Below are 24759 nucleotides of genomic sequence, written 5' to 3'. Positions count from 1 at the left end.
GCCTTTGGCAGGTTATAACTGCTCAAAAACTGCTGTGCAATGTACTGTGGCAGTTACCTATAAATCCCAGGTATTGTTGAAAGAGATTTCTAAATTGTATAATAGCTCATTTCTGAATAAGTTTATTTGCTGTATCTCAGCTTCATTGATTCACATTTCAATCCATCCTTTATGATAAATTTATAATTGTGTTCTTTATAAATAGTTCTCTTTTAATACCAGATTAAACACTCCAGCAATTTGAGGATTAATGTGTAGTCCTCAGAATGACCTCTGACTGGTCTAAAAGGCATTGATTCGTTGGTGGACAGCTTTGGCACTAGAGATGAGAGTTGAAAACACAGAAGTGCAGACTGTGAGTGAGGCCAGAAGAAAGGAGGGGCTTTAAGTCCTTCATATGATACACTGACTAAACAGATCCCTCTCCTCAAATCTTCCAGCAGGTGTTAGAAGACAAATGCTTAGCTTAATCATATTAGAGAAGATTATGAAACTTTAAGATCCCTAGCCTAGCAAGCAGCATGAGCAGTGTTCAGACAGAGTGTTTGTGAGAAGCTGGTTGTCATAGGCAATTTAAAAGAAAATCAACAGTAGCTTCCCTGGTAAGTGCAGAGCAGAGGGGTGAGCTCCCTGTGGTGAGTCATGTCTAGTTCAGCAGTTGAGGTGTGTGTGTGCTAACATCCCAACTTTATAACAGACAGAAGATGCCAGTGATCAACATTGAAGACCTGACAGAAAAAGACAAATTGAAGATGGAAGTAGACCAGCTCAAGAAAGAAGTGACACTGGAAAGAATGATGGTAAGGGTATTCTCTCTAATTCACTGCAAGAGACAACATTGAGTGTTCCTAATGCACTTAAGTAAGTACTGGAGCTGTTTGACGTACTTACAAATAAAATGTTTGTGATGAACATAATCAGAGATGAAGAACGGTAATAACTGAATTTATCTCATGAGTTATACTCCAAGTCAAGGGCTTGGAAAACTATTTTCCCTGGTCCAAGTGCAGCCCTTTGTCTGGTTTTATATGAGCATTTGGCTAAGAAATGTTTTAGACTCTTAAATAAAGACCAAGAAGAGTAAAATATGGGAGAATGTGAGACAGAGCTGTGTTTTACCCAAACATTTAAATGGAACCAGGCATCAAGGCATTTTGGTTCTGTTCCTTTGAGTTGATGAGCTTCTTTTCATTTTATACAGTATTTTGATGCTGTTGATGTATTTTAAATTATGACCTCCATCTCTGTCCTGGTTAGTAGCAAATAAGTATCGTCTATTTTCTTTTGCAAATTAAGATGATTTCAGCCAAAAGAACTCACTGGTTTCTCTTAAAAGCATCTGATAGGTCCTGGGAATAGTGACCTAGAGTCTCTGTATTAAATAGAATAGAAAGGAAAAGGAACAGAAAGCTTTCACCAAATATTGACTGAATGTCTAGCAGCATAGGTACATCTTTTAGATAACATAATTTACAAAAGTTAATAGAACAAAAGCTCCTCCATAAATCATAACATCATGTCATATGGCATACATGTGAAAGAAGTTTATATTCTTGTCATGCATTGCTCAAACCATACTCCTAAGCAAATAAATTTGAGATTCTAGTTCTTTCATTTTTTTCTGCAAAGACTCCATTACTCTTTCCATGCAGACAAAACCTGTTTGGGTATAAAGATAAAGTCAAATCTGTAATGAGCACAATAGAATACACAGCAGATAGGCGAAAGCCTTATCTTATTCACAAGCTCCTGAGCAACCTTTGATCAGTAATTTGGTTGTTTTTAGGTTTATTGATCACCTTGTAGTTTCTATTTGGGGTAAACATGACATATGCCACCACCCACCTTTCCCCAGTACTCTGAATACCCTTGCTTTTAGAAGTTTAGGTAACAATATTATACTGTAAATCTCACTATCTCCTCCTTTTTCTTCCTTTTCTTCTCTTCCCTCCTCCAGTATAGATTCTTTTTTTTTTGCTGAGATTTGCACACACACACACACACACACAGACACACACACACACACACACACACACACAGACACACACACAGAGACACAGTTCCCATCCACACATATAATGTTTTAGTCTGTCCAGGCTTTGTAAGAGAACGGCACAGATTGCATGGCTTTACCCAAATGGCCAATCATTTTATTTTATTTTCTACAGTCTTGGAACTGTGCTGGTTCAGATCAGAGCCTACTCCCTCATTCCTAGGTAGTACTTGTCATTTCAGTGTGTCCTTACATGTTGAGAAAAGTGAGGGAATGCTCTGGTGGCTCTCATCATAATGCCTACAAAGTAGCCTTCAAAGGCTTCATCTCCTTGCATCATCAAATTGGGTCTTAGAGTTTTAAAATATAGGTTTTAGAGAGCACATATAACCATGTATGTATATATGTTTATGGCATAAAATTTTATTGAAAAAACACTAAATTATTTACATAACATAAGAAATGGTCACTGCATTGTCAAAAGTAGAGTAGATCTGTGTTACTGTCATAAGAGGCATCAATTCACAATAAAACAAATTCAGGCTAAAAGCCATTAATAATTTGAACTTTTTTGAATGTGTACATGTGTGTGTGTGTTACTTATAAAGAATCACTATTCAGTTCAGCACACAATTGCTTATTGAGCATCAGTTAAGTGCAGGCTGTCTTAGATGCCTGGGATCTACTGAACAAAACAGTCAAAGTCATTGACCTCTTAAGAGCACACGCCATACCCTGCAATGAACACTCACTGCAGTTGAATTTAAAACTACATGTCTACACTTCTGAGAATCCAACACTGAGAATAAGCCATGTATTTAGCAACTGTTCATTCTCTTCCAGCTTTATATTACACTTTTAGGAATGAGAGGAAGATTTACTTTGATGAAATTCCTTGTATTTTTCCAGATGGGATCAGACCCTGGGTCCTCTGTTCCTTGAGCAAGCTAGAAGCAGGGTCCACTAGCAGTCATTAACTGAAAGCTCAGCTTTCTAGACATCTAGAATGCAAGGTTGGGAATGATTTTTTTTCTATCCTAGACAGTATATGTGCACTGGCAGAAAACAGATGGAACCATGTTTTAAAAAGATGCAACACAGAAATGTATCGTAATTAACACAGTTCTGTAGCCAGCATGCTTCTGTTTAAAAACAAATGTGTTATCTCTGTCTCCTTCCTCTTAGGTTTCCAAATGTTGTGAAGAAGTAAGGGATTATATTGAAGAAAGATCTGGAGAGGATCCCCTGGTGAAGGGGATCCCAGAGGACAAAAACCCCTTCAAGGAGCTCAAAGGAGGCTGTGTGATTTCATAAGCGGGCGAGCAGGGGAAATTTTCTTAGACTATTTAGAATTTTAATGATGATGCAAATTGTTTCTCTATATAATTAAACTTGTACATGTTGTTTAAATTTATAAATTCTAAATTTTAATAAAAATGAAGATGCAATTATATGTATACTCATGTTTTTCTTGAAGTATTTAGCATAAGGCTTAACACATAATTAACAGAAAATACTGCTGAACCCTTCTTTAGAAGCGGTGTATCCTGAGTTGCCTGCAGGGTTTCATGTTTCTTCACTTCCCTTTAAGTGTTAATGACACTCTATCTAGGATCTTTATAGTTCAACATATATTATTCTCAACATTTCGCTTGCTTACTGGAGAGGGAAGTCTATTATTTTGATACACAATGATCTTGGGAAAAAATTCATAAATATTTTTTATTATTATAACTTTACTGCTTGTTTCTCTTTCTCCCTCACCCAATCAATAGGGTTATTGTTAATGTAAACCCATCTACCTTCTTTCCCTCTTCTTTTTAAAAATTTTTTATTTTAATTAGAAAGAAGATTGTTTTACGTGTCAATCCCAGGTCCCTCTCCCTCCCCTCCTCCCCTGCCCCCACTAACACCCTACCTATCCCATCCCCTTTCTGCTCCCCAGGGAGGGAGACCTTCCGCAGCAGGTCTTCAGAGTCTGTCATATTCTTTGGGATAGGGCCTAGGCCCACCCCCTTGTGTCTAGGCTCAGGGAGTGTCCCTCTATGTGGAATGGGCTCCTAAAATCCATCCATATGCTAGGGATATGATCCACTACAAGGGGCCCCATAGATTTGTTTCCCAGACTGATAGCTGGGAAACCAGCATGGGACTGATCCAGACCCCCTGAATGTGGGTGTCAGTGAGGAGACCTCAGAAATCTGTCACTCATGATGTGACTTTTTCCAGAGTGTCAGCTGCCAACTTGATTAAGTTCAGTCTGTGGTCACAGAACATGATTTTTACCAGCAACAGAATAGAAAGTTGACAGCACAGGTTTAGGACAGGGACCTCTCTGTGCCACTCTGCTGCTTAACTGGCTTTGGCTGTTTCATCCATTTTTCTAAAGCACCCTTTCTTCTCCAATAAGATGAAGACAAGATAGGTTCTAGCTCCTATCTTCAGGGAGTTGAAATGATATGATTAAAACACTCAACATGTAGTCTGATACATAGTGAGACCCAGTAACTGTTTGCTAAGGAATAAAACCAGAAAAGGAACAAAAACAAAAAAAAAAAAACAAAAAACTTTCAAAATGCTCTCTGATACAAGCCATTCCATTCCATCCCCCCAGCACCGTGAGGGCAAACCACAGACAAAATGATGCTGCCATCTTGTCTCTGCTTCTCTGGGAGATGGCAAGTGTAATACCCAAACCAAACTATTTTGTTATCATTGTTTTCTTATTGCTATCTCACATGGACAATGGATTCTGAGTGCTTCAGTCATCGGAATACTCCAATGCAAAGTGAAGGCCATCCTTTTGGAGGCAGAATGCAAACTGTCTACTATTGGTTGTAGCAGACAGTCTGAAGTCAGCTCAGTGCTCTCCATTTAGATCACATGAAATTCTCAACACATACCCTTTGCTACTTATCCAAACCAATTTTCTCCCAAACAAGGAAAATGTAATAGATTCTGAAGAGTAAACGGGCAGATGGCTGAGGTCAGGACTCTGGGTCACCAGCTGAAGCCATCAGCATCCTCTCCTGAAGGTCTTCATTTAAGAACCTTATGTCATAAGACTTCAGGGTAAATTATGCAATCTCATCAATGTTTTCCTGAGGAGAAATACTTTCCTATTTAGAAGTACAAAAATCCATTCCCCCAAACCCAGCATTCCCATTCATCTTCCCCAGTCTTTGTTCTTCCATGGCATTCATCACCACCTATGGTATTATTATGTGTAATTGTTTATTTGACTGAAGTCTGTCTCTAGTTTTCCACCTGGAAGTTCCTGTTCATTTAAGGAAGTGATCTATATTTCCTTTTTTCTAATTAAATGCAAATTCTTTGTTGGGACATTCAAAAATATGCAAAACATGCTCTAAAGAATTGTATATAGTTTCTATACTACAACTTGATATAGGTTTTGAAGTCTGATGGTTCAAAGTTAAAACCCATGCTCTACTATATTGAGAATTTTGGACAAGTAACACCAGCTCTTTGAAATGTCCTTTTGAAATTCATAAAATGAACTAAAAGCGATCTTTATTTGGGTATTTATAATCTCTTGGATCAGAAATAGTCACATAGAAGGCTTAAGAAAATGCACCATAATGCCTGTAGAATTCTTGTGAAGATGACGGAATGGCTGACAGGTTGCCTTCATCTTCCCAGTGAAATTTGGTCACATTGATCCCCATACCTCAGATGCCTCTCTACTCTATTTCAGTCCTTTGAAAGCTGTCTTTTCTGAGACAATTTCTTTCAGTCCCTCAAGATTATTGTTGTATACCTCTAAAGTCATTTCATATTATATTACTTTTCTTTATATAATTTGTACTCTTAATTTCAATGCTATATCATAATTTCCCCAAGCCTCTTCATCTTTGAAACTGACTAACCTAATAATTCTTTCTGGAACTAAACTGACTTCATTAATATTTAATCCAATTAAGAGCAGCAAAGCTCAGCACTTGCCAAATGTTAGATGAGGCAGAATCCTTATGTCAGTAAGCTAAATTTATTTTTGATTAAAAATGCATATTGTTGGATGAATTTTGAATAAACAAGAAATGAAAGGGAAGAACTGTAGAGAAAGATACGCAAAAAGAAGGAAATGAAGTCGTAACTGTTGCCCCAGACTGCACAGCTGCAACTGACAATGACTATTTTTTTTCAAAAACTGTCATTTCAGGGCCAGGGGTTACTAGGTTCAGAAGAATTGGCTAATACAGAGGGAGACAAAAGCAAAAGCAAAAGAACAACAACAAAACCTCCTAAAATGCCTCACTGTTTGGCTGCTGGTGTATTAGTAAGAATGAGAAATTACAGAGTTTGTCTTTTGAGTCCCTTACACTTTGAGGTGTAAGCACAAGGTGAGTTGAGGATTTACAAAAGATGGAGAAGATGAAGAATGGGGAGGAGGAAGCAGGGTGAAGTTGAGGAAGAGTAGCAAAAAGAGGAGGAAAAACATCTCTTATAATTTAGATTGATTTGATTTGAGTCACATTTTTAAAAATTCTGATCTCAAGACTCCTAAAGAAAGTCATAATATGTGAAAACTTTATCGTTAGTTAACTTTAACGATAGGAGTCATCAATTGTTTGTGATAGGATTTTAAAGTCTTATAGGAAGATTTTGCAAAAGAAAACTCTTAGGAAGAGTGAATTACAAATAGCTGTGGAGGTGTTTAGAGAACCAGATTCAGGTCCTTCTTGATTTGAAGGCATCTCAAATAAAACAGGAAGCGCACGTGTGTGGCAAACCTGCAATGAGCATAAAGCCCTCAAAACTGCCCTGGGATTGGTTTTAGCAACTCCAAAAAAGCAAATGAATTGAGTAAATCAAATATGTGCTAAAATGCCTTTCTTAAAGAAACTAGCATTTTAATAACCTAATCTGTTACCATTTATTTTTATAATTTCAGAAGTCAGAGTCTGGTCTGTAACCTAGTTATTTTTTTCTAACAAAAGAGAAGCAGAAAAAAAGTTTCTTTAAAACATACAAAATAAAAAAAGGGCAGAGCACTGTTCCAAAATTCTAAGTTAGTACTTTTTTTTTCCACAGCATGACTTACTTTGGTATTTTTATAAAGAACTTCACATAATTTTAACATTAAACTTGAGTAATTTGGAATGTAATTTTAAAATAAAATGAAAAATTTGATTTAAATGTCATGTTTTTTACAGTTTAAATGTGCAGAATAGTTGCTTTTCTGTGTGTATGTCAGTGTGTGTAACTGTATGTTAGTGTATGTGTGTGTGAGTATGTATGTATCTAGTATATGTGTGTTTGTATGTGTGCGGAGGTCAGAGGTCCACACTAGATACCTTCTGCTATAAACCTTCACTATGTTTTGTTGTTTTGTTAATTAAGATATTTCTTGGATAGTTTTGTGCATGTATATAATATATTCTGATTATTTTCTTCACAACACTTCTCATGTTTTCAACACTCAATTTCCTAGTCCCTTTTCAAATCCATGCCTTATTGTTTCATTTTGTGAGCCACTGAGTTTAATCAGGGCCATCTGTTAGACCATAAGTATGGAACTATACAATGAAACCTAGGGGGATTATCAGTGGATAGACAACCAAAAACAATAAGTCTTCCCCCAGAATCAATCAGTAGCCAATACTTCACCAATAGGGACCCTGGAGCCACTCCTCTATCCATGCTTGGCTGGTAATAGACTTACTATTGTGTAGCCTCAGTGCAGAAATCAGCAGCTACTATACATTTATAATTGTAATTATTGCACCTGACCAAAAGATGGTGTTTGCAGCCATCTCCCTATCTTATACTCCAGAAGGTAAATTCAAAACTTAAGGTCAAATGTCTATAATACTCCCACCCCACAATTTTTTTTTAAATTACCTCATCATTTTACCACTTAAAACCAAAGAACAACAGAAGATTTTTGAAAATCTTGAGTGATAATGAAATCTTAGTATTTCATATTTTAGGTTAATTAATCTTTAAAAGATATTACAGTGTGAATTGTCTGATAATGAAAGCAAAAATATAGATGAATACATAATGTTTCTAATTTAAGCAACCAATATGGGTGTATACATAAGCATCCCTACATTTTCTAGCTGACTGATTCACAAGGAAGAAACATATAGGCCAGAGTAATTCTAATTTTATCACTTAAGGCAGACATATGTACCTTAATTTTCTTAATTTTGGTATGAGACTTGTTTACTTTAGCCCACATTCATTTAACTTCCATTAGGATACTTAAGCTATTTTTAGCCAACATTTTAAAGTTAAGAAATAGGAAATTTAAAAGAATGATTTGGCTCTTCAGACAGATGTGAGTTTGTCTTGACTGTTTACTAACAAGCAAAACTTAGCCAAATGGCTGGACTCTTAAGTCAGGGAGATCCTGATGTTCCAAATACAGAAGGTGGAGTGTGTGAACATTTTCTTTGTGAAAAAGATTGATCATTTTTAGGCACCCCTAGAGACACAATGCACCTCGGCAGCTCAGCCCCTTCCCTGGCTGGTATTTTTTGAGCTGGAAAACAAAACCCAGAAAACGTAAGTGACTTTTTCGGTGATGGCTCTGGGAAGTGCTGGAAGGGCTACCAAAGAGCCCATTGTTCCTCATCTTAATATATTCAGTGAGGGCAGTGGGCAGAGCCTGGTTAAAACTGTGTGCACGCTGAACAATTCTGTATCAAAGGTCGGGTAACTCTTCATCCAATTTAACTATTAGTTGGAAGGCTGTCTCTGGGGGAAAGGGGGAGTATTCTACTGCAAAGGCAGGTCTCCTTCATTTGCATTATATTTTTCTTCTCTTCCTACACTATGAACAAGGGAACTAAGTTGACAGTACCCGTTAAACTATTTCCCGTAGGTACCTTCCTGGCTCTCTGAGGCTGCAGCTCTGTGAACATTCCTTTCTAGAAAAGTGGGAGAAGCTATCCTAAGTGGCTGTGCCGCCTACATCCAGGAAAGAAAGTCCACCAGGAATTCAGAAACATAAAGCAGAAAAATGTCCCTTCTTGCAGACGTGTACTCCCGAGCCTTGGGCGATGGGAGGAACTTGGGAGTGGGCTTTAAGCCTCCTGTTAGTTTCTCATGATGTCCCTTTATTCTCCCAGGGTTACAAAACATCTTCCCTGACAAAGTGAAAACTCTATATTGAGAATGCAGATGGTCGTTTGACAACAGGAAGCACCCTTATCTCAAACCACTTCGTTCCTCCAAGCATATTTGTCAAAGGCCTTTTAATTTTAAGCACGTGTCAACACAATTTTGGTGGATAATCCTGAGACATAGCTGAGATCCATATTGCGCTTCTTTTCTCTTTTTCAAATATCCACTTTCCCCACTACATATATGGAAAAGTTATATATTGTGTATTTTTAAAACTTGGAGAGGTAAAGGACCGTTATTTCCTGCAGAGTAGTGTCCTTTTCCTGGCTTTAAACAAAACCCGGATGTAAGCTGGATGGACACACACGCACATACACACACACACACACACACACACACACACACACACACACACACACACACACACACACACACACACACACACACACACACACACACAAACCCGGATGTAAGCTGGATGGACACACACACACACACACACACACACACACACACACACACACACACACACACACACACTAAAGGAACAAAAGTAAAACTTTTGTATCCAGACCAGCAGCTCCCGCGGGCGTGGCAAGGGTCCTGTGCCAGGCCTGCCCAGAGCTGTGACTTGGTTCTGCAGGGTCTGCAGTCTGCCCAGAACAGCCAGGAGGATGGCCCGTGCTTAACCCTCTGCAAGCTGCCTGGCTACAGGGCTGGTGGGGCCTGGAGAAGCCGCCTTGAGGTTGCTTGGACTCTGGGAAAGGCCACTGGGAGTAGGCTTGGGCAGGAAGCCGAGCCCCCGGGGAGCTGGGAGCCTCGGTTCCCGAGCCAGTCACGTCCTGAGCTGGAGGGGGCGGGTAGCTTGGGCCGGCGCGTATTTGGGGGAGCGTCCTGGTTCTAGGCGCTTCCAGTGGCTCCCTTGCACAAGTGAATCCTGGGCCCAGTTCTGGGGGCAAAGATGCCTGCCCTCCACATTGAGGATCTGTCGGAAAAGGAAAAGCTGAAGTTGGAGGTTGAGCAACTTCGCAAAGAAGTTAAGTTGCAGAGACAACAGGTAAGGTGGCCTACTATTCCGGAATGCCCTCTCAGAAATGCACCACGGTCAGCAGTTCTGGTTAGCCGGTGTGTTTTTCTTCTGGCAGTTTCTCTTTAAGGGGGCTCTGGTAGAAGCCTGGAGCTGTTAGATGACATGGGGAAACCGTAAAAGGTGAAAAGAACCAGTAACTAATAAATAATATAAAACCAAATATCATCAAGACAGTCCCCAAAGGGACACACATCCCAAAAAGGGCTGCTGGCATCTAGTCTGGAAAGGATGGTGTATAAGAGAATTTTTCTAAAACCATATTTTGAAATCTCCTAACGATTTTAGCTTTGATTTTCAAAGACCCTAACTCCACTGGGGCTTAGGAGCAAACTGCCTGAATTTCAGTTGTTTATTTGAACAGCATAGGCAGTTTCTCAACTAGTGTCCTAAGCTTGCAAACAACTAACACGGTGTTTTCTGTATTTACTTATAAACATAATTATATTTAAACTGAAGGACATATGGCTACAAATTAAAAAAAATTAAAGCTGGGTGTGGCAGTAAATGCCTCTAATTCCCAAGCTCTTAGCAAGTGGAGGCAGGAGGGTCAAGAGTTCCAGGCCAGCCTGCCCAGAAAATGAAAAAAAAAAAAAAGAAAAAAAAATCAGGATTCTCCACTGAAACTCCATGAAAGGCTTGAAACTTTTTTTTTCAATTTCTTGCAGGTAGTAGAAGCCTTCATTACATTAATCTTCTCTTCTCACCCTGTCAGGCAGCCTGTAGTTTAGAAAAAGGCTTGTGAATAATTTGTTCATTTTGAAGAAAATTATTCTTTTTTTCCACAGCAAGAAAATGTTGAAAAGATTTTATTTTTAAAGTTTCCTGGGGTTCAAACTCAGGGCAGTGTATATGTGGCCATTTATGAGCCACACTTAAGACTCTTGATTTTTCCCCTCTGTTTACAGTTTAATATTTGAAAAAAAATTAAAAGACAAGGAAATGAAGTGAATAATATAAACAGGCTTCAAACATGCATAACAAGAGTTTTGGTACTCCTCAGCGATCACTGGAAGATCCCTTAACTCTTTGAGTTTCACTGTTTTATGCACCTGCCCCCCCCCCCAAATTTAGCCCTTTGCTTCATACCAATTCCTAGATTTCACAGTGGGACATCCTCTCTTCCTTGTAACTTTAAGAAATCGCATGATTAGAGGAATAAGGCCTTTGACAGGACCATAGGATAATCTTGTTTTCTTGAAGGGGACTGTTTGGGCTAATGTCAAAAGCCCTGAGTTTGACAAATGTTAGTCCGAGGGACTGCGCATTGAATAGCATTGTGTAGGCTGAAATAATGCTTTGTCTTTGTGAAGTTGGGGTGTTTGAATGTTTAGCGTCCCAGAGTGTAAGTTACAGGGTGTGTGAAGGGACAAGTTTCTTCTTTAAATTTCAATTTGGACATCAGGCAGCGTCCTGGCTGTGTGTGTCAATGTAAATATCAAGCATCACTTGTTAGCGGTTTCTCCCTGGGAGTGTCTGCTAGGAAGACAGAAAGATTTAGGGTGATTCTCTTGGACACACAGAGGGCCGTCTCAGGCCTCACAGTTCTCAAACATTTTCTTTTCAGTGTGAAGTGTATTAGTGTATTAGTGCCGAGTGAGCACTGTGGTGCTTGGGGGCCACTCAATCCCTCACTTGAGTGAAGAAAGACCCTTGAATCCCAGAGAGGCTAACTAGTTCCTTTCTCAACCCCACAGAGAGCCACACGACAGGTCCTTCAGAAGTGTTTCTACAGTCGCCCTCCATGCTATCCTGTCAATCTTTCGCTGACACCTGGGACAGGTGCTCTGCTCAAGTACACCCACAGGTCACATCTGTCTGCAGATAATTAGTGGTCAGATGCATCCTCCTCATCATCAAAGGGGCAATTACCCACTTTCAGAGATAACAGACATTTTCAGAAACCCAATGAAAAAGCCTCTGCAAGAACAGTGGGGAACATGGATCTTAATTCAGGTGTTTTGCTGGACCCACAGACTCCAGATTTTTAACACTCTCTTTCTCAACTCTGAGAATTCCTTTCAAAAACACATACTATGAGTGCCAGAAATAGTTAGATTCTTGGCAGGATATTATTTATTATCACATTTTAATTCCTGCAACTGTTTAACCTAGTTTTAAATTTTGAACCAGTGGGTTCTACATACTACCATGCAAATAGAGCTTTAGGGTGTGGGAAGGCAATGATGACATAATGAGATTTCTATTTCAGTTTAATTTTGAATCTCATTTTTAATTACTAGTTTATGTTTTACAGTTATGCATGATGTGCTAACACCATGATACCTGCACTTATTTATAAATAATTATGCATGTTTGGATATATATGTTTGAGTGAGGTCACTCAAAAGGTACTAATTTAAAACACAAACCATCGTTGATAATACCCACTTTTCATCAGTCTTTATTTTTATACTTAAACTTCTGTTTCTTGAGTTAACATGCCTTTATTGTTATTTATTTATTTTCCTTTTTAAAATTTAAATTAGAAACAAGTATTTTTTACATGTCAATCCCAGTTCCCTCTCCCTACCCTCCTCCCCTGCCCTCACAAACCCCCATCCCATCCCCTTTCTGCTTCCCAGGGAGGGTGGGGCCTTCCATGGGGAATCTTCAAAGTCTGACGTATCATTTGGAACAGGGCCTAGGTCCTCCCCTGTGTGTCTAGGCAGAGAGAGCATCCCTCTATGTGGAATGGGCTCCCAAAGTTCATTCGTGTACTAGGGATAAATACTGATCCACTACCAGAGGCCCCATAGATTGCCCAGACCTCCAAACTGACATCCACGTTCAGAGGTTCTGGAACAGTCCTATGCTGGTTTCCCAGGTATCAGTCTGGGGTCCGTGAGCAACCCCTTGTTCAGGTCAGCTGTTTCTGTGGGTTTCTCCAGCCTGGTCTTGATCCCTTTGCTCATCACTCCTCCTTCTCTGCAACTGGATTCCAGAGTTAAGCTCAGTGTTTAGCTGTGGGTGTCTGCTTCTGCTTCTATCAGTTACTGGATGAAGGCTCTAGGATGGCATATAAGGTAGTCATCAGTCTCATTATGGGAGACGGGCATTTAAGGTAGTCTCTCCACTATTGTTTAGATTGTTGGTTGGGGTCATTCTTGTAGGTCTCTGGACATTTCCCTAGTGCCAGATTTCTCTTTAAACCTATAATGGCTCCCTCTATTATGGTATCTCTTTTCTTGCTCTCCTCTATTCTTCCTCTGACTAAATCTTCCTGCTCCCTCATATCCTCATCACCCCTCCTCTTCTTAGCTTCTCTTTCTCCTAGCTTCCTCTCCCCTCCCCCATGCTCCCAATTAGCTCAGGAGATCTTGTCCCTGTCCCCTTCTCCGGGAGACCATGTGTGTCTCTCTTAGGGCCCTTCTTGTTTCCTAGCTTCTCTGGCAGTGTGGATTGTGGGCTGGTAATCCTTTGCTCTATGTCTAAAACCCGTATATGAGTGTTACTTCAAAGTTCTTACTGATAAAACAGATCTTTATGAAAACAGCCAATCTTGCTTTTAATTTCAAATTTGTTCTGTCTCTCTTTTTTAACCTTAAACACACAACTTGTCTCTTAACTGATAGAATTTTTGAAGAAAGTATTCAATACTTTCCCAGTGGAAGAAAACTTTAAGCTGACTCCTTAGATGCCAGAGTCTCAGATAACCCTACTAAGCCCCTAGGAAAGTCTTCATTATAGTCATTGTCTTACTTGTCAGAGGAATTCTGAGGCAAGACTGGGAGAGGTGTGGGCAAATCGAACATTTCCAGTTAGCATTTCCCTATGTGGAGTTCTGGAGTGTGGCATAAGCTCTTATGTGAAAACTGTGACACAGTCTTTGACGTCTGAAGGTTGACTAATATCTGACTGTTACCTAGAGAATTTGAATATGATGGATTTGTTTTAGAGAGTAAGGAAATCATGTGACAAACATGAATAGAAATTTTCATGGATGAGCTATTAATACAATGACTTCCAAGCGTTTGTTTCTTGAACAATAAAGAACTTTTCTCATAGATTGTATCACATATATAAGTAGAATAAAATCAAAATCTTAGAGTCTAAGAAGAATTTTTAAAATAATATTGTCTTTAAAGACTAAAGCTTATTTATTAAATTATAGTAACTTCACAGTTACTATAATTCACAGTTAGCCAGCGGCAAAGTTCAATATCCTTGACCTAATTTATTTCTTTTGACACCTCCTCCCCTTTTTTTATACTTCAGGTGTCTAAATGTTCTGAAGAAATAAAGAACTACATCGAAGAACGTTCTGGAGATGATCCCCTGGTGAAGGGAATTCCAGAAGACAAGAATCCCTTTAAAGAAAAGGGCAGCTGTGTCATTTCCTAAGAAACTCTGGGGGAAACAATTCTCAGTTGGAGCAAGTTGTTCTTTCATTTGTTTTATTTTCCCCCAAATAAAACCAAAGTGTGTGCTAAAGAAGGAAAAAACATGTAGTTGAGAAAAACCTGATGTAAGCACTCTCCAGGCAGTGTATGGCAGATGACCTGGTTTTCATCTTTCTCTCATGACACTCCCTTTTTCAGAGGGTGGGACATCTGACCTGCAGTGGGACAAAGGCATGACTCTCCCCTTTCAGTGTACCACTTGCTGCCTCAATAAAGTTTGTCTTGGGAAAATTAGTGGTGGTGATTGAAGATAGCACATTTCATGTGCTAACTCCTGAATTTCCTTCTAAAACCTCTCCTGTGTTTGGGGGGATGCACTGTAAGATTAGGGATGTGATCTGACACGTTTGCCAATCCAGCTCTCCCTGCTTTGCATGTTTACAATGAGGAATTCTGACTTGTGGAATGTGTTTGATCTAACTTCCACTGTTAGGGAACCAAGCTAAGGGCTTTAACAGGAGTCAGACTGTGAGTCCGGAATCGTGCCAAACCAAGTCCGCATTAGCAGCACTTCTTGGGTTTGTGATCATCCAGTTTTGGTTAAAAGTGTCCCTGCAGCAGTGGCCTTGGGAAAGGGACAAGACGTGAATCAGAAAGGGAAACCACCTCTCCGCAGTGCTTTTTGGTGGCCAAGCCTGGCTTCCAGGGCTGGCACTTTTGCTGACACTACATCCCCTGGTTCTTTCCAGGTCTGGGGATGGTTCCACCCTAGTACTGTGGCATCTGGAAGATGTTCTAATATTTTGCACCCACTCTGCCTGCCTATTTCAGGCCCAGCTAAACATGCTTTTTTTTCTCCCAAAGCAGCAGTGAATTATGACCAATTGTGAAAATCAATTGGATGTTTTCACTTCAGCTTGTGAAAACGTGGCATGCACTCTATTCTCCCTGCTTTGGTGATGTTCATTGCAAGAATCTTCTTCCAACCAGTGGCTCCACTTTCCACGGTGAGCTCAGCCTCAGTAGCTGTACACAGGAGGTAGGGCAGCCCAGATACAGTTCCTGTTGATACCCCCTATGAATGCATCTGTGCCTGAGACCTCAGTGAAAGAGGCCTTCTTACCTCTTTTAAAAACTTTTCCCCTTTCCTATATTATTTTTTGTTTGGAGATTGCTACAAATTTGGGACCAGAGGAAAACAAAATATTTACTGATAAGGCTCTAGGTATACTTTCTCTGTGGTATTGCATGTGGCACCCAAAGTCTATATTTCTCCTCCAGTTTATCCTTTCTCACAGTTAGGTTAGATTTACAGGTTTCCCTTCTATGCCACGCCAGAAGACCCATGCTTCCAACAGCTTCCTGAGGGCTGTCAGCCTCCTCACTTGGAAATCATGTTTTTTCCCCTGTCAACATGAGAACAGGATACTTGGGCTTTTGAGAAAGCAATTATATCAGACTTAACCCAAGGAGGGTTTCCTTCAGTTTCCTGCCATTTTCCTAGTGATGACATCAGTTGGGGTTACTGAGAACACAGGGATAATTTTAACTCAAAGCACAAACTACTGCAGGGTGGGTTCCAGGGAAGTGAGAACATGTTTCTCCCATCTACCATGGAACAACTGACAATTGGGGTATGTTTCAGCTATCTGTCACTTAACATTTAATGTGGCTTGTAATTTTAGTATCTTGGGGCTTACTAAGTTATAATAAGCAGGTTCATTTCTTTATAGTTGTCTATCAGGTTTTCTTTTTTGTATAAGGAAGCAAACATGTATTCTGCTTACACATACAACATAATTAATAATCCTTTACAGAGGCCAAAACAGAACCCTTATTCCCTAACTGCTTAAGAGACAAAGCTGGGGTCTAGATTTCCATCCATACATCCAGTCATCCTTTGATGAGAATTTCACTTCCTTTATTTTGTCCCTTAACATCTCTTTCAATCATAAAAGAAATTAGTCAGCCAAGTTCTATTTTCTCAACAAGTAACCAGGCTTCTAGGTATTTTTACTAAATACATTTTTGTTCTATTTCATCATTGTAACCTACCCAACACAGAGAATCATAATATCATGTGTTTCAAGTGATGAATGATAACTTGCAATGAAAATATGAAAAATATTTGAATATATTATAGAAGTAACATTTAGCAAGTGAGAATTTACTAAGTAGATGTTAAATCATGTGTTCAGTTCCTTTCAACTATACAATTGTGTAATCAATCATTATTAGATCACAAATAGTTGCCATGTTTTATGCATTGACACTTAAAAAATCTATGCAACAAAATACAATTTATTTTTTTTTCTTTTATGGATCCTACTTTTGGTGTCAAGTCTAAAAATGATTTGACTTTCCTAGCCTCGTATGCTTTTTCCTGCATGGCTTCTGAGGTGTTATGATGTAAGTCCATAGGTCAATTAGAATCAGTTTTCATGTTGTAAGTTGTATGGTGTAGATAGTGGTCTCACTTATCTATGGACTTCCAAGAGGGTAACTCCTTGATTCAATATCATTTACTGAAAAGGCTATCTGTCCTTCTTTAAGTAGCTTTTTTTTTCAAAAGTTCATTGGTCATATCTCTGTGTTTATTTCTCATTCACTCATTTTTGTGTCTGTTTTACCAGTACCATGCTCTCTTCTTTGTACAGCAGCAGCAGAAGACAGAGAACTCACATTATTATTCTTTGTAAATTTTGAACATAGATCATTGGGAACTGATGACATCCTTACAAAATGAACATGCATGATATTTGATAGACTAGGCAAACGGTGCATTCCCAAATGTGAGTACCCCAGGAGATTGGGAGTTTAAGGGCAGCCTTTGATATATAAGTTTAAGTCCAATGAGTACAGCTTTCCCTCCATGAGACTGAAAGGTAGATATAGATGAACAGAGAGACAATAGAGGTAGATAGAGATGAATAGTGATAGAGATGATGACAGATGGATAGATGATAGATAGATAGATGATAGATAGATAGATAGATAGATAGATAGATAGATAGATAGATAGATAGAGAACATATTGCTCTTTGATTTTTTTGTCTGACAACTATAGGGACATGCTTTATTAGTTATGAAAAGGTTTTGTAGATTCCTTGGGTTTTTTATATAGTCATCAGTAGTTTTTCCCCCTTTCCAATGTCTATTTAATTCTTGTTTAGTTGCAGTGACTAGACATTTCAATATCATATTGAGTTGCTGTGATAAGATTAGTTCTATAAATCATCAACTATTTAAAAATTGAGAAATATATCTTCAAAATCATGTTTAAAAGGTAATGTTAAATGTGATGAGAAAATTTTAAAATTTTTGCTAAAATCTCATAACCTCAAAGTACAGACAATGTTCATAAATATTATACATGCCAATATAGGCACATACAAATTTGAAAGAAAAGATGATGGAAAAGATAAAATTCTATTTAACTACATTAGAATTCATCTTTTTATCTCAGGCAGCTGATGAAAAACTAGCAGCTGAAGCAAGCCTCACTCTCTCTCATCCCTTATCTCACTTGACACCAAGAATCCCCAAGCAGGACCCTAAGCAGCAACAGTGCACCAAGGCAGACATGGTTAACATCGTCAGGTCTATGAATACCCAAACTGTCATGGACCAAAGTTTGAGCAAGTAGATAAAAACCTAGACAAACCCTAGAAAAGATGACCACTTTGGGAAATAGCACAGAAACAACAGATGCCTTTCAGAACGACTAAAATGGCTTGAAAAATCTTTTATCATAAGAATCCAGCAAATCTATAATCTGATTGTGATAAGATAATCAAATTCTGCCAAAGACAACACAGGTGAATGTTACATTTTGTATGAAGAAATTAAAACTTGAATTAAATATATTTATTCTTAGTACCAATGGAGGCCAGAATGAAGAAATGATCTTTTAAATGCTAAGTGAAAAAACAAACAAACAAACAAAAAACACTGAACATTGAATCCTCTACTTGTGAAACTGTCCCCTAGGAATTAAGAATACATAAAACACATTACAAGATGGAGGAAAAACACAAGAAATAAATTAAGGGAAATTGTTCCTTCTGACCTCTTAAAAAATAAAGGAAGTTCCCCAAACTAAAATAACATACAAACAGTAACAGAAAGGCTTCCATAGTAAGAAAAGGAAACAAAAGCCAAAGGTAAAATGTTAAAATTAAGCAGACACAAACTTACAAATTGTACAAACTACAAAGAACAGTCTAAAGCATGCAAATTAATTTAAGTCATTGGAGGTCTGATCTGGTGACAATGAACTAATCTGGGTAACACACTGGAAAAGACAGTGTAAATGCAATTAATTATTTAATTGTTTAATCTAAAAGTTACATGATGTTTCCACAATTATACACATTGGTCTATGACTAATGAATACAGTGACAAGTTAGGCGGCGTCTTTAACATCAGTTATTTATTTATTTATTTATTTATAAAGACCTTACTCTATAACTCTGGGTGATTGGAGCTCACTATGTAGACCAAGTTGGCCATGAACTCACAGAGATCCTCCTGCCTCTGCCTTCTGAGTGCTGGAATTAAAGCTGTGGGTCACCACATCTGGCTACAGATCAGAGACTTTATAGAAATTATAACTCCTCATGAAAACAGTGATAAGTCAGACACCGTCTTTCAAGTTAGAGAATTCATGAAACTTATAACTAACCATATGCCATTAATACCTTACATAGTAGACCATGTTGTACAAAATAAGATAGAGCAGAAAGTAGTTTTTGGTATTTTTAATGATGAATGTGGTAGTCTACCGTATAAGTGATTATTTTCTCAGAATTGAAATAGTTTTATTACATTGATTATTTAATTCAATTCTTTAAAGTATTTTATAGAATAAGATGAATAACTTCTTTAGCTGTGTAGCAATCCTAAGCAGAACCCTGTTCTTGAAACACTTCATAAACTGCCTGCCTTGCAGGAGCCAATGCATCTGAAGTGTGATCCAACTATTAAGTAACTGATATTCTGAAGTGTCTTCAAGCATTGTTATAGCTGGTTACTATAGCCTGGAAAAGTTCGACCTTGATGTTTGGTGCAATGTTTTAAAGTGTCTCATTTTAGTTTTCTTGGTTGCTTGGCTCAATGGATTTCTGTAATCACAGTCTAATACAATTACAGTAATTTTATTCTGTGGCAATTGCATGAATTTGGCTTTCATAAAGAAATATCACAACTCTAAATTACTTTGACAGTGATGAACTCTAATTATACATCAAAAAGCTTTTGCTCACTTGTTGAGTAATACAATCTCTTATTTTAACACCAAAAGTCGTATGGTGAAAGCTACATGAATTATGCAAATTGCCTATAAAGATGTTCTTGAAATGGCCAAGTACTAAGGGGTAGTTAGCCACCCCTAGAGAGCAGCTTACAGGTGCTACAAAATCTCTTCAATGAAGTGAGCAAATTTATCATTCTACAAAAAACATGATTTTGCTTAATCGGGGTAACTATGGGCTTTAATGTGTCCTACTTCAGCCTTCTCTTGTAGCAGTCTGAGACAGATGATGCTAAATGATAGATTTCACAGTCTTTATTATGAAATGAATGAGTCTGACTCCCTGATCTGTGTCTAGAAATGTTAAGCCCATTAAAACACTCATGGCTTGATGCTTATAGCAACTTATCATTAGCCAGCATCAAATTTCTTTTAAAGTAATCAGAATACATGTAAGTAGGTATTAATGATTCCACATCAATGATAAATTCACTCCAACTCTCACAGTTATAATACTGTTTGGGAAAAGAAGAAAAGGAGTTTGGTCTTGCTTCACTGAGTATTTTTAAATAGTACAAATCTTAAATGTATCTCAATCTAAGAGGAAAGAAACGTTTAAATTTATATTAAACACCATAAATATATAATTTGAAAAATCTGATACTTGGCATAGTTCAGTGACTGCTTGATAGAAGTTTAAGATTCACTCTTGCTTAAATATTCCCTTTGATGACTGAAGTCCTGTATCAATGCAGGACATTTTATCGTGCTCTTTAACTACCAATACACAGACTTGACTTTCTGTTTCCTTTCTTTTCGTAAATCTTTAAAAGATCTTCATGCTAATTTCTACACACACACACACACACACACACACACACACACACACACACAAACTATTGGAATATAAATGAAAATGTGAGTCAATAAATTAATATGTCTTAATTTTTTCAGTGTGGTAGTATGATGGTCAATCTTAACTGTCAGATTAATGAGATTTAGAATTACTATAGAAACAGACCTGTGGGCATCTGTGTAAGGGATTATCTAGAGTAAGTGAATGGTCATGGGAAGACCCACCCTAGATGTGGACTGTAGCATTTACTGAGCTAGAGTCCCAGACTGAATGGAAGAGGGAGAAGGGGAGTTGAGTGAACATTCATTGCTCTCTACTTTCTGGGTGTGAAGATGTGTTTTCAGCCTCTTTCTCCTCTTGTAGCTGCCATACCTTCCTGACATGATGCAGTATAGCCCCTGGAACTGAACCTGGAAGGAAAATAAACCTGTTGTTTATTTTTAACTCTTTACTCTTTGGGGGCCACCACCCTGCTCCCAAATAATCACAGTGAGACTTATTCTTTTTTGTGAGTGCCCATTCTTAGCTTGCCTTATTATAGCCAGCTTTTTTGAACTTAAATTATTCCATCTGTCTACTGCCTCTGGGCTTTAATCTTTCTCTATAATATATACCCTTCTTTAATTCTTAGTCCATGGCTTACTGCATAGCTGGGTGACTGCATAGCTCCTGGTGTCCTCTCTCCTCCTTTTCTCAGGACCCGATCTCTTCCCTTTTTCCTCTTCTATTTATTCTCCACCTGACAGCTCTACCTATCCCTTTTCTGCCTAGCTATTGACCATCCAGCTCTTTATTAGACCAATCAGGTGTTTCAGACAGATAGAGTAACACAACTTTACAAAGTTAAACAAAGGCAATATAAAAGAATGAAACACATCTTTGCATCATTAAACAAATATTCCACAGCATAAATGAATGTATTCTACAACATAAACCCTTCCTTCTTTAAGTTGTTTTTGTCACAGAACTAGACAAGTAACTAATATAAGTGAACAACAAGCTAAAATTTAAAACCATTCACTTGTATTTGATTTAACAAATGAATAATGAGTGAAAAGCCTATAAATATAACACTTTGTCATCAAGTTCACAAAGCATTGTTCACATAATCTCAGAACAGACAATTGCAACAAATGACAGTGACATTTATCAAATACTAAACTAATTTTACTGTAGATCGTGCTTGGAAGGAATAATAAATAAATTATTAGACTAAGACTAGGACATTCTTAACTTTTCTTCTGGTAATAGTTCATGAAAGATACAGTAAGTAGCTTGAGTGAAGGAGAAAAATGTGGATTAAATTAAGGGGGAAAGTGGTCATTTATGGAATATAGTTTGGTTAACCGAGAAGTCATTTCATCAAACTTATGTATAAACAGACAATCTACTAGTTAATTGGGTGTGCTGCTGTTAGTAGTACATTTTTAAAATACATTTTTAGCTACTGTAGGTAACAGACTATTTCAAACTCTGTGACTTAAAACAAGATACTTATTATTGTTTACCATAGCTTCTCTGGCTCTGTGTATGTCTTGGTTGGTTTTACTGGGTCATCTGTGTCCAGCTGGTGGAGCAGTGAGAGACTTCTGATTATTGGATATTGGCTAGAAGTTGACAGAAGCAAGGTAGATGACTAAATCAGATAGCATTTATGTTTCCACAGGCTAACATGGGCTTCTGAGAATGAGAGATTAGAAGGTACAATGTAGCTAAGGCCTAGAAAAAGAAGGGAACACCATCACTTACCCTGTATTGAGTTATCCAAAACAAGATGTTAGGATACACCAGGTTCGAGGAAACAGAGTTCCCTTCTTGAGAAGGAAAGCTACAGAGAAGCACATGTACCAGCCATGGACACAGGGAGGGCTTCCAATTCAAGCCATTTTACCAGAAATCTGTCTAATTGGCCAAGGATCACAGGTTCAGTTCTGGGCTGTGAAAGCCCAATCAGAATAACCCAAGGAGTATGTAGGACAGACAACAAACAAACAAACACTGTATCTGGAGCATTCATGAGGTTTGGTGATAGAGACAAATGACGGAGATGATCAGGACAATAATTCAAATGGGAGAAGGGAGGGTATCAGCAGTGCTGTGAGAGAAAGCACAATGCAGTATGGAGTCTTAGAACTTACCAACCCTCGTACCTTACATGGTATTGTAAGCATGCTACGTCAGAAACACAGGCAGTCATATTTGTGTTTCCAAAATGTCAGAATTTATTGAATAACATTAAATTCACAAGCTATATTGGTTTTCCTGGTTGAAATTTGCCAAGGATTCCACATTTCCCTTGATAACTGTCTGCTGGCAAACATGGGTTCTCTTATCCCATCTTAACTATTGATACTAACTCTCAGACTGCACATGACACAGCATACAGAAATATCAATGTATGTATGTCTGTAGGTTACGTCAGATCTAGAACTGGCTTTAAAAGGTCGTAACGGCAGTAAAGGAGTTTCAAGAGGCTTACACCAGAAACAAAGGCAAAAGGCTGATGGAGATGTAAAGTGATTCGAACCTCTCCAGGGATTACATATAGAACCCACCATAAAGTCAAACTACAGGAGCCCAGCCTGGGAGTTACATCAATCTATATAAAGTAGATCCAGGACCATGGAGGCAGCAGAGGTAACATACAGGATCTAATTCAAATGCACGAATTGGTGGCCAGCAATTTGAGTAGCCTACCTCGTTAGCAGAGCCAAGCAGAGCAGAGCCTTCTGGGACAGTCAGGAGTCTGTGCCTGTGTGTTCCTTGGCGCGCGCGCGCGCGCGCGCACACACACACACACACACACACACACACACACACACACACACACACACACACACACTACATGGTCATATGACATGACACTAGACAACATAGTGTTAGGTTTTCTCCTTTTTGTGGGGCTCAGATAAGCCTGTGACACGGTTTTCCAAGTCTGATGTGTTTTATCAGTTCTCAGGCCTGATTTTCCTGCTATGATTTTTAGTACATCAGTATGTCCATTTGGCTCTGACTAGATACATTGATAGTGTGATACTTTTTACTTTTAGGAGCAAGTTATTTGTCAGTCTGTGCCTCATGGGTGGAGTTCAACATGGCACTGGGTGTCTGTGACTCTACACTGTCAAAATGCTGTTTTGTAAAATGGAGTCAGATGTAGTTTCTAAGTATAGTTGGGGCACCATGAGATTTGCCCTTTCAGCTTGGAATGTCTATTGGTGTTGCCCTTAGTCAAGTCTTGTTTGTAACAATAATTAAAGAAATGGGCATCATGAATTTGAAAGAAGATAAGGGGAGGGAATACAGGGGAAAGGCTCAGGAGAAGAAAGAGAAGGGAAAATGACATGATTATATTTAAATTCAAAAAGGGGGTCAGGCGTTGGTGGCCACACCTTTAATCCCAGCACTTGGAAGTCGAGGCAGGTGGATCTCTGTGAGTTTGAGGCCAGCCTGGTCTACCGACTGAGTGCTAGGATAGACTCCAAAGCTACACAGAAAAACCCTCTCTTGAAAAACCAATAAATAAATAAATAAATAAATAAATAAATAAATAAAAATAAAAAAGGGGAAAATGGAGTGACCTTGTACAAGACACAGCATGAAAGTCACTGTTTTGTGCAATATAGAGAACTAAGAGCAGGGCACATCTTGATATCAGCACGTGTCAAAACTTAATTGTACTTGTTATCAGAGTTTAAGGGCAAAACCTCAGATGCTGGCAGTTCCTATAGGCTGGGTGTGGCCCCTGGGTATGTCCAGAACAAAGTCAAGTCCTGGTGAAAATCAGGGAGAGGAGATTTAATCAATGTGCACCTTGGGAAAAGAAAAAGCTACAGAAGTATAAGTGACTTCAAGTTCATGTTTGAGATCTGGATATTAACAATAAGTTTAAGTGGAAGACTAGGGCAATGAATAAGAAATAGGAATAATAAAGCCATTCACATTAATTATGGCCTTGATCATTGTTCGAGTCCTGGTCCTTGTTGTTGGAGAAGACAGGCTGACTGTGAGATGATTACTCCTCTAGGGTGCAGCCTCTCTTCCTGGACAATTGTCTTTTGTCTGGTGTGGTCTGTCCCACACGCTGCTGATGCTCCTGAAACTGAAGAGGCTGCGAGTTTAGGATTGTGACTGTAG

The 24759-nt window shown here is 38.6% G+C and overlaps 2 protein-coding genes across 2 annotated transcripts; both read left to right on the top strand.

Moving 5' to 3' along the window:
* Positions 1–704: 704 nt before the first annotated feature.
* Positions 705–3307, top strand: Gngt1 (G protein subunit gamma transducin 1). The gene is made up of 2 exons (XM_027389734.2): positions 705–800; positions 3179–3307. The coding sequence occupies exons 1-2, from the start codon at positions 705–707 to the stop codon at positions 3305–3307; spliced, it is 225 nt and encodes a 74-aa protein (XP_027245535.1).
* A 6348-nt stretch (positions 3308–9655) lies between these two features.
* Positions 9656–14809, top strand: Gng11 (G protein subunit gamma 11). Its single transcript, XM_027389853.2, has 2 exons — positions 9656–10142; positions 14391–14809. Exons 1-2 carry the CDS (start codon positions 10047–10049, stop codon positions 14514–14516), a joined length of 222 nt encoding a protein of 73 aa, XP_027245654.1. The 5' UTR covers positions 9656–10046; the 3' UTR covers positions 14517–14809.
* Positions 14810–24759: the final 9950 nt, after the last annotated feature.

Source organism: Cricetulus griseus (genome assembly GCF_003668045.3).
Source record: "Cricetulus griseus strain 17A/GY chromosome 1 unlocalized genomic scaffold, alternate assembly CriGri-PICRH-1.0 chr1_0, whole genome shotgun sequence".
In the NCBI taxonomy this organism is placed as follows: domain Eukaryota; kingdom Metazoa; phylum Chordata; class Mammalia; order Rodentia; family Cricetidae; genus Cricetulus; species Cricetulus griseus.
This window is presented reverse-complemented; position numbering and strand designations above follow the sequence as displayed.

What these genes read in the sequence shown, in the direction of transcription:
- Gngt1 (XM_027389734.2), top strand. Translation starts at nt 705, where the DNA reads ATGCCAGTGATCAACATTGAAGACCTGACAGAAAAAGACAAATTGAAG. An exon ending in TGACACTGGAAAGAATGATG is followed by an intron (nt 801 to 3,178) that starts GTAAGGGTATTC and finishes CCTTCCTCTTAG; the next exon opens with GTTTCCAAATGTTGTGAAGA.
- Gng11 (XM_027389853.2), top strand. Translation starts at nt 10,047, where the DNA reads ATGCCTGCCCTCCACATTGAGGATCTGTCGGAAAAGGAAAAGCTGAAG. An exon ending in TTAAGTTGCAGAGACAACAG is followed by an intron (nt 10,143 to 14,390) that starts GTAAGGTGGCCT and finishes TTTATACTTCAG; the next exon opens with GTGTCTAAATGTTCTGAAGA.